Source organism: Eleutherodactylus coqui, chromosome 4 (assembly GCF_035609145.1).
Source record: "Eleutherodactylus coqui strain aEleCoq1 chromosome 4, aEleCoq1.hap1, whole genome shotgun sequence".
Lineage (NCBI taxonomy): Eukaryota > Metazoa > Chordata > Amphibia > Anura > Eleutherodactylidae > Eleutherodactylus > Eleutherodactylus coqui.
The window spans coordinates 280,936,888-280,949,439 of record NC_089840.1 but is presented as its reverse complement, the minus strand read 5'-3'; the positions used below and the strand labels follow the sequence as shown (position 1 = coordinate 280,949,439).

Here is a 12,552-nt window from a genome sequence, read left to right as displayed (position 1 = left end):
TCAGAATGTGGGAAATGTTTTACCCAGAAATCATCCCTTGTTGTACATCTGAAAATTCACACTGGTGAGAGGCGATTTTCGTGTTCTGTCTGCGGGAAATGTTTTACCCAGAAATTAGATCTTGTTAGACATCAGAGAATTCACACAGGAGAGAAGCCATTTTCATGTTCAGAATGTGGGAAATGTTTTACTACATAAACAGGTCTTGTTGATCATCAAAGAATTCACACAGGAGAGAAGTCATTTTCATGTTCAGAATGTGGGAAATGTTTTACCCAGAAATCAGGTCTTGTTAGACATCAGAGAACTCACACAGGAGAGAAGCCATTTTCATGTTCAGAATGTGGGAAATGGTTTACCACAAAATCACATCTTGTTAGACATCAGAGAATTCACGCAGGAGAGAAGTCATTTTAATGTTCAGAATTTGGGAAATCGTTTACCCAGAAATTAGATCTTGTTAGACATCAGAGAATTCACACAGGAGAGAAGTCATTTTCATGTTCAGAATGTGGGAAATGTTTTACAAGTAATACAACTCTTCTTACACATCAAAGAATTCACACAGGGAAGAAGTCATTTCAGAATGTAGAAATTCTTTTTTGAACAAATCACATCTTGTTGCACATCAGAAAACACACAGGAGAGTGGCCATTTTCATGTTCAGAATGTGGAAAATACTTCTTGTTGCACATCAGAGAATTCACATGGGGGACAAGCCATTTTCATGTTCTGAATGTGAGAAATCCCCATAAAGGGGATCTTGTTAAACATCAGAGAATTCACACAGGGGAGACAACATTTTTATATTATGACTGTTGTCAATATTTTTAAGACAAATCAGATCTTGTAAACTATAAGAGAACTCACACAGGGGAAAACCGGCATTTATGTTCAGATTGTTGGAAATATTGAAGAAAAAATGACTCCGCCCATCAATTTCTGATGGAATTCTGCCCTTTAAACATCCATCCCATGATCCTCTTTCCATTGAAGTCTTTCGAACGTAATGTATAAGAACCCACTCACATATGTTTTATTTTGTCCTTATCCTGGCCGGCGCCTATTACTCCCTATCTACTGAGCCAAACTTTTTGGTTTCTCTTTGTTTTTTCCTGGATTACAGATTTGTAGCTGAATTTAGTTGAGATTTAAAGGGATTGTCCAGTTGTCAACTATTGATGGTTCATTCTCAAGATCAGTCATGAATAATAGATCTGTGGAGTCTATCACTGGGGCCCCTAGTGATCAGCTGTTCTCTGGGCCAGTGTGCTCAAGCACAGTCTCATTATTGGAATCGCAAAGCCTAAGAGTGAACCTGTAAATCCCCCCCCCCTCTTCTGATTCAATATCCGCTTTTTTTTTTATTGCCAGGGTTTTATCACCCAGGCTGTTTAGAGGTATTCGCCCATTTACTTAAAGCAATTTCCTCTATGGCTATGATTAAAGCACTGCTTGCGTTGCACAAAGTAGACTTTCTGACTGTAGGTGTTGCTTTTATCAGCTTTTTAAGAGGCCCCAATTGCAGTGTAATCCCTCAGACATCTTGTCAGCACAATGTGCAGAGTTTACAATAGTTAGTAGGATGATTAACTCACTTCTAAGAGGCAGTTTTCTTTTGAATGTACACCGCCGCTAAAGCTGGTGGAAACAACCCTGTGCTTAAGAGGAGTTCCTCTGTTGTGTCTTCTCTTAAATCTACTACCAAATTCCTGTAAGGCTCTCATGTGGCATACTCAAAAGCTTCTAAGAAGAACCATGTCTTCCTGGGTACGTCTGTCTTGTTAGTGTGACAATTTGCAGCTGATCGCCGGGATTATTAAAAACTTTTTTAAATTTATCGGTCTACTTTTTTTTACTCTGATTAAATATGTTCTGTACCAGATAGAGAATGCTTAGATTTCTGTGATGCACATACTTGGTAAATGCCTTTCATATTTCACAATTTTCACTAGCGCTCTGTCATATAAAGAGATTAAGAAAGTGTCCCAATGTCAATACAAGTGGCCTTTTGACAGGTAGATGCTGATTTGCTCTCCCCAGACTGGTGGTTGTTGCCTTTAGAGAGATAGTTGTATTACCTCACCCCAAGCTCAGGAATTCCCCTCAAGCTACGTAAACCCATACCTGGTTATGATTTCTGCCTCATGCTTGATATTCATGCATAGATAAAATCATGACAAGAAATATGGCAGTATATCTTCATGATTAGAGACCCTCCCACCGAGATATGACTGACACTAGGGAATTACAATTTTTGAGTTCCTACAAATCCGACCCTCCCTTCTCTGTATGACCTCAGAGGGGTGGGGAGAAGGTGTATATTGGGGGACCCCATAGTTCTAACCAGTCAATCCATGGAGCTATACTTCGGTATATGGGCGTCCCTCTGTTCTGGATCCCTTTGGGCCGTGTATCCCAAAATCTGGTAACTTTCTTTTATTTTAATCCTGTTTATTTTTAAAATACTGCTGAGTGTTTATTGCCTGTATGTCCTTATTCTCCCCATGTAACAACCTTTTGGTATATCTTTATACATACTATATATTTTGGCACTACTAGATCTTTTCTAGAATAAATCTAGAATTTATCAGTTCAAGCCCTGTCAGGTTTAAAAACGAACCATATTCTCCAAAGATTGTATTAATAATTCATAAATCGAGTTCCAGTGCACCGTTGACAAACTAGTAGTGGCAGTGTTTTATTTCTATGCGTATTGTAGAGCTCTGGAGTGCGTTATAACGGATCAGGTGGATGATTTGAGCCTTCACTTGGCATGCGTGCAGGAGCCTAGTAAAGCTGGGTACATATCAGCCTGTATTCTAACGACTTCAAGGTTGCAATACTGCTAGGGTGATTGAGGACTGAGGCGGGATCAATTGGTATCGTCCCTTCTACTCTCTTCTCCTGTCCAGTGTGGGACAAATTGGTTTGCAGTGCAGGGCCAGGCAGATAGCTGTAGCATTGTAGTCGTACGTGATGGTCGCTTGTCCACTGTGTACAGCATTCACAGCTTCTACAAATGAATGTATGCAGTCTAAATTCACAAACCTAAAATGATCAACATAGTAATATAGTATGCTAAGCTAAAAAAGACAAATGTCCAGCCTATTAACCGCCTTCCCTCCTGTTGATCCAGAAGAAGACAAAGAAAAACTCTTGGAACTGTATGAGGTTTCAGTAACCGTAATGCAATGGTCACATTTATGGAATACAATTGAACTGGATGAGAGCGACTTTTTCATCTCTAAACATGGCAATGTGAACTTCTGGTTCTGACGCCATGCTTTATGGTATTTATTTTTGTTTCTATTTTTATTGTTGGTTAGTGTTCTAAAGTCTTCCAAAACTTTGCTGTTAAAAAGTAGTTATATAAGGACCTTTGGTCTCCGTCAGATAGAATTTACTGGGTAATTTAAGGTTGGTGGTTAATGGTTTTTTAGTGGGAGTGGTGTCTTCAAGTATGGAGTCCTCTAAGGGCTCTCTCCGTTTTATAACTCTACAGTATGATCCCTCAGGTGGGAGTTTGTTTTCATTTAGTGACTAGAATCTCTTTAGTGTCAATTTTCTTACAAAGTGATTAAGGTCTATAAAGAGTTCGAAAAGATCAGGCTTGCTTGATGGACTAAAGGACAAGCCCCTGGATAGTAATTCCACTTCTTTTTTTCAACGTGTATCCAGAGATATTGAATATACCCAATTTTATCGCTTCGTCGTTGTGTGAGGGTATATGTATATATTGCCATATGTTTTTTATGCTTTATACCTATATGCAAGTTCTATTCAATTCCAAATGAAAAAAAAACTTATATGTCGCCTTAACATCAGATATTCCAAGGCTTTGCAAGGCTGAGAGAGATGTTTCTAGAAATTCAGAGATGATACCGAACCAGACACGAAGGCCGCGTGTACTTGGCTGTTTTCCCAGAGGCGCCAGTATCAAGATAACACTGTTCAACTATGTATATAATTTTCACTGTCTCAGGCCGGAAATCCGGACTTCCCATATATGGTTATGCTGTGAATTTCAGCCAATGAGCTCATCACTCATTTCTGGTGATGAGACCAAAGGGTATAAGATCTCATGTAATCTGTAATAAAGGAGCGCAGCCATGTTCCCGTGTGAGGAAACTATACCAGACCTCCGTGTGGTGTCTCTTCTTTACGGCCGGCAACGGGACATTTGGGGTGGGCCTGATTGGTGCTGTACTTAGAATTTCCCTGACAAAATGGCGCCCGAAAGTGGGGCGGTAAAACCAGGAGTCTACAGCGCAATTCACCCAGATCCACGCCACGGTGAAGCCGTCCTGCTGCAAACCGAGCCTGATCAACTCAAAGAACTCCAGGTAAGACCGGCATATATTTATGTTGTGTTTTACACTGCGAGTCTTGCAGTGGGAAGGACTATCTGTGTTTTGTGACCGGACGGGTTGGGTTAAGAGTTCTATATGGTAACTCGTGTGGGCTTCGGGTTTGCCGTCACGGACCACGGACCGTGATAAGCGTACCAATCAGCTCACCCAGAAACTAGTCTGTAGTTTATTTGTACTTTGAAGTCCATGGTGTTTTAACGATAGTGAAGGTTGTTTGTTGTATTTAGTCTCACAAGAGAAGGGACCCTCGGTTGTTTTTCCAGTATTTAAGGGGCTAACGATTTGAAAATTAAGAGGGATGCATGCAGAGAGGGATGCATTTTGTGAGACAGGTTTCATAGGAGAAGGTACCCTCGGTTGTTTTGCCATATATATATATCCCAGGCTAACAATTTGAAAATTAAGAGGGATGCATTTTATGAGACAGGCTTCATAGGAGGAGGGACCCTTGGTTATTTGCCTTATATATGGGGCTAACGATTTGATTTCAGAGGGATACATTCTGTGAGGTTGGTTCCATAGGAGAAGAGACCTTCGGTTGTTTTGCCAGTTTATAAGGGCCTGACAATTTGGAATTAAGAAGGATACATTCTATGGAGCGTGTTATTATTATTGTTGTTGTTGTTCTAATATGCGTAAGACCTTATTAAAGAAGATAGAGCCCCTCAAGGGCTGCCGCCGTGCGGATGAATTTGTAAACTGTAAGAAAACGCTTATAAAAATGTGTAACAAGGACCCGCACGGTAGATTACAAAAAATAGTGTCTGGGAGGAGGGTCTTTAGGACCAAGAAGCGCGCCTTTTAAGACCAAGGTTTGCTAGAAAGTGCTGGAGTGAAGTGAGAAGCAGAGAGACAGTCAGAGAAAGTTATGTACACATTATTTGTTTAAGAAAGTATCTGTAAGTGAAATGTTGGAAAGTACAGTAAGTGATCTGGAGGTTGTCAGGAAAGTGTCTATTGAAGGTTACATTGGCAGTTAGGTAGGGAGAAAGTGCTGAAGGAACAAGCAAAGTCGAGAAGAAAGTTACAATGCATGTGATTTGTTGGCAAAGAGAGAGCAAAAGGTGTATAATATGTATAATCCATACTAGGTGGGTATATGTGTGTGTATATATATATATATATATATATATATATATATATATACTGTATGTGCAAATAGTTAACTGAGCTTGCTATTAGAAGAGAAGGTTTTGTTGACATGTAGCTGCGAGCTTGTGTTTAGTTTTCAAGGTCAAGAGATAACGAAGCGAGAGAAAATGAAATACTGACCCTGGAAAATATCTCTGCTTGCTTAAATGGAATGGAGGCTTGAAATGAATTTAATTAATTATACCGTCTTAGTAGGCAGGAAATATAGCAATTTCTAAGGTATATTCTTACTTATACAGGGATTGAAAATGAACAACATGTTACAAGGTCCCAGCATATGTGTTAATTATGAGTTCAAATGCCGGGAATAGTTAAACTGGGACAACTCTATTGTCTGTGTGTCATATTCGTAGAGAGATAACACATGTTTTAAAAAGGTGGGGGCTTTCAGACTTCACTCTCAGCTCAGGGTCAAATACAGAGAAAAAAAGACAAGGGGGGCTGAAAGATACCCACGCATTCTAAAATACTTCAGCGTTTAATATAACATATAATAGTTTCAGTAAATAAGAAAGATAGAATGTCTCAGTCACTCAGCAAATTTTTTTTTTCACATAATTTGTCAAAGATAGCGCTCATTCACAATCTCATCTCAATAGAATCATGTACTTTATAACATTATAGCACTCACCGCAATGTTTTTCAACTGATGCATGTTTGTTTGTCAAACTTTTTTTTGTCTGTGCATCTGTATGTACTGGTACACCTTCAATAGGGGGTGATGGAGCAGACTTGAGCACATGGATGGATGAGAGTTAGTGACCCGTGTTCAGGCTGTGTGTAAAATGTGTGATGCAGATATTGACTGGGGATAAAAGTCCCGCCTCATGCATGGGACTTTGCTTGGTTGAGATGTGGACGTGCAGACTGTTAAGCTGAAATGAAGTTCTGAAAAAAGACGCACGGAGCCAATATCGAAGGGGTGGAGCTAGATGATGTAAAAGTACGCAATGTGGGTCATCCCTCTTGTCCAAGGGAGGGGGTGAGAATCTTGAGCAGCTAGTAAAAGTTTTTTGTTTTTTTTTCCCTCCCAAATTTGATAAGACATTGCAGGCAGGAACAGACTAATAATGAATTCATTTAAAGGAATATCACATTTCAAATATTAATAGGTGTTTGTAGATTATTCTGCCCCGATGTAACTCATGTCTGTTATTGGTGCTAACATCTTACAGGCCTTATCTGCATCCATCAAATCTTTTTACAATGTTGTACTACCTTAAACCCGGCTACTATTCTTCCAATTCAGTACCCTGGTTCATAGGGGGGGGAGGAGAAGGCATAGGTGATCTAGGTATTGCAAATCAGCCATTTTTAAATTTTTTGCAGCCATTTTTTAAATTTTTTTGCTACAAGATTCTGATCTTTTTGAAATAGAATACCAGCCTGATTGTCTAGAATTGATGCAACAAGAAAATTTAAGTTTAAAAAAAGTTACTGAAAGCCCTTGCTAACAATGCATATTTTAAGTTGTTTTTTATAGATGGTACCAAGGGTGATTGGCGACTCCACACTGGATATGCAGTGGTCACACAACAAGATGTCCTAAAAGCAGAATGCCTACGCATGTCGCAGCACAAGAAGTGGAATTAAAAGCCCTCGCTGGGGCGTGTGGAGTGGCCACAGGTAAGACGGCAACCATTTACACTGACTCCCGGTATGCATTTGGCATAGCTCATGATTACGGCCCAACCTGGAAGACCAGACAGCTTGTTACCTCAGCAGGACAGCCAATTAAGAATGATGCAGCGGTATCACGGAGGCCCTACTTCTACCTGACAAGGTGGAAAGCTCACACCAATTCCTACACCGGAGAAGCAAGAGGCAACGCCATCACAGACCACACAGCAAAAGCAGCGGCCCTCAAGCCGTAGAAGAAAAGAAGAATTTAACAATAACTTTGGACTTTGATAAAAACTTGGACTTTGATATGAATTTGGACTTTGATATGCTAAAGACTTTACAGTTACAAGCCAGCAAGGAAGAAAAAGACAAATGGACTAAAAAGGGACGGCATGTGGTGAACAGTCAACAGCACTTGCCTACCACGGTCCCTGTGCCCCATGATGGCCCAGCTGATGCACGGAAAGACGCACTTCTCAAAGCAGCAATGATGTCGACGCTTGAACAAGGACGGTCGGCTCCTTGGTTTTCTGTAGCTGCTGCATCATTTGTCCAATTTTGCATGATCTTTGCCGTAAAGCAACAGGGCAGAAGTAAGTTTGCCACATAACACTTGCCTAGACCACTCTACCCATTTCAGGGATTGCAAATTGGCTACACTCAGCTCCCACTTGTTGGGAAGTATGAATATGTGCTTGTTGTTGTTGATTTCTTTTCAGGTTGGAGACCTACCCTGTTACCAAAGTAAATAATCAGGTAACCGCACAGGAGCTCATGAATGAGGTAATCTGCAGATATGGGGCACCGGAAGTGATTGAGTCAACAAAGGTACACACTTCACAGGTGAAATAATGCAACATATCATGTCTGCTTTGGGTATATTCCAGACTTTTCATACACTTTACCATCCGCAGAGTTGTGGGAAAGTAGATACAAAAGGCAATGAAGGAAATGGTCAAATCTTGAATTGAGTGTCTTCTATTAGTTTTCATTTTTTTCAGGTGGATACATGCCACAGTAGCTGAATTTGGGGGAATGATTTTCTTGTTAATTTTGTCATAGGCCTCTCCAAGGAATTGTCAATAATGCATTCTGCAGTCTCTGCTTTTCTCCCAGGTCCTACAGATGAGTGTCACAATCTGAAACCAGGTGACAGGGTCTATGTGAAAAAGTTTGCGCCCACTTGGATCCACACTTCGCACTGAAAGAACTAATGATCCTGCATATCCTTTACATGCTATAATGTGGTACAATTTCTCTAACACACACCTTTGACTACTGTACACTAGCCCCCTGTTACAGAACAAATTAATACAATCAAATGTGCAATATGAAGAGTACACTGAGGGTGAGAATCCAACACCGCATCGTGCTAAGAGACAAGTTGACACTCTAGGTGGTAACTTTGATCCACATGTACACGTAGATGTAATAGGAGTGCCAAGGGGGGTTCCAGATTAATTTAATTCTAGAGATCAGGTTAAAGCAGGTTTTGAGTCCTTATTTGCTATTGTCACTGTTAATAATAATGTAGATTGGATGAATTATATCTATTACAATCAGCAGAGGTTTGTAAACTACACCAGAGATGCTTTACAAGGGTTAGCTGACCAGTTAGGGCCCACTGCACCCATGGCGTTCCAAAATAGAGTGGCCCTGGATATGATTTTAGCAGAAAGAGGTGGGGTATGTAACTTCCTGTATGTAATTTCCTGTATGTGTATTATCCCTTTAATCAAAAAGAGTATGAGTAAGGGACTGGATAATGTGACACTAACATTTCCCTTGTTTGAAAAAAAAAGAGATGAAGAGCCAGTTCCGATAATGCCAACCACATACGTTACCAGAAGAATGGAGAGATGTACTAGTACTGCGCCTGCCCCGATCTCCTAAGATGGACTGTCAGTGGAATTCCCATTTGCCTAGGGATAGTGCAGAAGACCTTAGGTTCCGGCGAGGGCACACCCTGTGGGGTGTTAACTTGTACAGATAGAGGGTATGGAGGCCCGGAAATAAGCCCAGGGAATCCATGGCCTCCTTCTGAGGAGAGGTAGGGATCCCCCCTCCTAGGAGTAGGGACTTACGGGCAGTGGAGAAACCCTGACGCAAGGGAGAGGCGACCGAGTAAGAGTGCAAGGTCTGGTGCTTGATCTCCATATTAAGTTTTTTAGGGGGGTTTGTGAGGGTATATGTATATGTATATATTGCCATATGTTTTTTATGCTTTATACCTATATGCAAGTTCTATTCAATTCCAAATGAAAAAAAAACTTATATGTCGCCTTAACATCAGATATTCCAAGGCTTTGCAAGGCTGAGAGAGATGTTTCTAGAAAGTCAGAGATGATACCGAACCAGACACGAAGGCCGCGTGTACTTGGCTGTTTTCCCAGAGGCACCAGTATCAAGATAACACTGTTCAACTATGTATATAATTTTCACTGTCTCAGGCCGGAAATCCGGACTTCCCATATATGGTTATGCTGTGAATTTCAGCCAATGAGCTCATCACTCATTTCTGGTGATGAGACCAAAGGGTATAAGATCTCATGTAATCTGTAATAAAGGAGCGCAGCCATGTTCCCGTGTGAGGAAACTATACCAGACCTCCGTGTGGTGTCTCTTCTTTACGGCCGGCAACGGGACATTTGGGGTGGGCCTGATTGGTGCTGTACTTAGAATTTCCCTGACAGTTGGAGTTTGTATCTTCCGAATTGTTTTTAGATATTTTTGATTTCTGGCATGTTTTTCTCCCTGCCCATTTGCCACTTATTCTCTTCCTTTTTCTGATCTGTTGCGTGACTGATAAAAGTGAGTAATTTTTGAACATCCCATCGGGTTGTTCCCAATGGTTTTGAGTAGTGTTTTTCCTTTAGGGTTCAGGGACAGCACAGAACTCCGTGTGACCCGGGTGTTGCTTATTAGACCCTCTGTTTCTGAAAGTCGAGGGGTTGTCTCCCCTAAAAAAGATGTTATCGGGGTAGTAACATGATTTGTATTGTTGGTAATCTCAAATGATTAGCTAGTTGGAAGGATAGGATCAATATTAATATTGGTTCTAAGGGGGGTATTTTCCTTACTTTGTAGGAAATTGATCAAATCTGACGGACTTCCTGCGATATTCTCCATAGCTGGTGGTTCTAAACGCATATCTGAATATATTGGAAATTGGGTGGGTTGGTTGAAGAGTTAGTTGGGGACAGTTTATCCAATGGAACTTGTGTTATGTTTTCTCCAGAGGAGTTCGGATTATTAGAAATAATGGAAGGGAATGTGGGTTTTGAAGGTAAATTATTATTTAATGGATTATAATCATAAGTGTTTTTTTTAGGGTAATTATATCTTCTTCTATTGGCTCTCAGTGCCCTTTCTTGGGTAGGGTTTCTAGGGTATCTGTGCTTCCAAGTAGATTCTCTTGGGATGTGTCTGTATAATGGTTCAGAATGAAAAGTGTTGTATTGATATCCATCTAGTCTGTTTGGCCATCTGGGGGGGCTGAGGTGTAAGACCCCGTTCATAGATCCCAAAAGAGGTAACTAGATGATCATTGTATTGGTACTCATAGGGGTCTGGATATTGGTTGGATCTAGAGTTAGAAAAGGAGGAATTTCTGTTACGGTGACGGGATCTTTCTGGATGATTATATAATTCAAAAGTATTTCTTCTGTTCTGGTAAATGTTGTGTGTTTTTCTATTATCTGCAAATTTGACCTGTGGGGTAGCTTTATATTCCCAAGGGAAATATCTTTTTTCAATATTTTTGGTTTAGATCCCTCTGTAATTTTTTGATTTTGGATGGAAGACCCATCATAGTGGGTATTTGTTTCACTTACCAGCTACAATATGTCGACAGACAACTACAAAGATTTGTAACAAAACTCCCTGCATATTTGAAGGACACATCTAAATTATTATCCCTATTGCAACAGATCCCTTGGAAAAAAACACACATATGGGTAACTCTTGACGTTTGCTCCCCATATTCTAACATCCCCCATTTACAAGGAATTGAGGCCATTGCCCACTTTTTAGAAAAGGATACTTTAATTCCACCAAAACAAAAACAATTTCTGTTGGACAGTGTGGAATTTATTCTTTACAATAATTATTTTAAATTTAACAACCACTTCTACCTGCAAACAAGGGGGACCGCCATGGGGACCAAATGCGTGCCCTGTTATGCAAACATGTACATGGGCGCATTTGAAGAAAACATCAAAGATCCCCACATCTATTTCTATAGACTATACAATGATGACATCATCTTTATTTGGGACGACACCATGGGAGAAGTAAAACAATTTATCAAAAATCTGAACCTAAACACATGGGGTTTAGAATTAACTGGCACTTGTAGCACTACACAAGTTACTTTCTTGGATTTGGACATCTATATTAAGGAAAATAACATTTGTACAAAAACACATTTTAAACAAGTGGATGCCAACAGTTTCCTGGACTTCAGAAGTGGCCATGCAAAAAAATGGAAATTAAACGTTCCTTTCGGACAATTCAAACGGATCCGAAGAAACAGTTCTACCCTTGAAACACTTGACGAGCAGGCAAAAATTCTGTATAATAGGTTGAAAGAAAAAAAGTATCCAGAAACCCTATTAAAAACATCTTCTATTAGAGCTAGGCAAGAGGGCGGGCCAATACGTACTAATATAATAACAACAAAACAAATGACATCTGAGAAGAATGAAGGTCGCTATGATCTCTGCTCCATCACGAGATATAACTCAAAACAAAGGGAACTGAGGAATATCCTAAATAAATGATGGAATATTATAAAAGGAGATCCTTTTATCTCAAATACTTTCCACCAACCCTAACCTGATCTTTAGGAGGAGCAAGACGTTGGGAAATATTCTAGCTCCATCATGCCCTCGCAAATTCCAGAAAACACTCAAGCAAAGGGTCTTCCAATTTTTTCTTCTACTCCGAATACAGGAGTATATAGATGTGGAACCCCTGGCTGCGAATGTTGCGAGAATATATGCCACCGAAGGCAATCAGTCGATATGGGACCTGACAGTATACCTTTTCAGATCAAGCAATATTTGAACTGCGGTTCTGAACATCTGATTTACTTAATTGAATGTCCTTGCCAAAAACGATATGTTGGCCGTACAATAAACACCCTACGAAATCGTATTAACCAACATAGATACAATACTAAAAGAAATTACCTAAAACACACTGTCTCTAAGCACTTTTCCATGTATCACAACTCGGATCCCTCTTTAATGAAAATCACCCCGATTAAAAAAAATTCCTAAAGGCGAATTCACTAAACTCAGAACTAAGGAGATGTTTTACATTTTTTGTTTTAATACTTTACATCCTCATGGTCTCAATGAGGTACTTGAAAAGATCCAGCTTTCCCTTAATTAATTTTATA

General features: G+C 40.1%; 1 protein-coding gene across 1 annotated transcript; it reads left to right on the top strand.

The window, feature by feature from the left end:
- The first annotated feature begins 341 nt into the window (after positions 1–341).
- LOC136626729 (zinc finger protein 773-like) lies at positions 342–915 on the top strand. Its single transcript, XM_066601735.1, has 4 exons — positions 342–353; positions 448–588; positions 633–738; positions 836–915. The coding sequence occupies exons 1-4, from the start codon at positions 342–344 to the stop codon at positions 913–915; spliced, it is 339 nt and encodes a 112-aa protein (XP_066457832.1).
- The last annotated feature ends 11,637 nt before the right edge of the window (positions 916–12,552 follow it).

Coding starts and splice junctions, on each gene's coding strand:
- LOC136626729 (XM_066601735.1), top strand. Junction 589..632: donor GGAAGAAGTCATTTCAGAAT/GTAGAAATTCTT, acceptor GTTGCACATCAG/AAAACACACAGGAGAGTGGC. Junction 739..835: donor GCCATTTTCATGTTCTGAAT/GTGAGAAATCCC, acceptor AATATTTTTAAG/ACAAATCAGATCTTGTAAAC.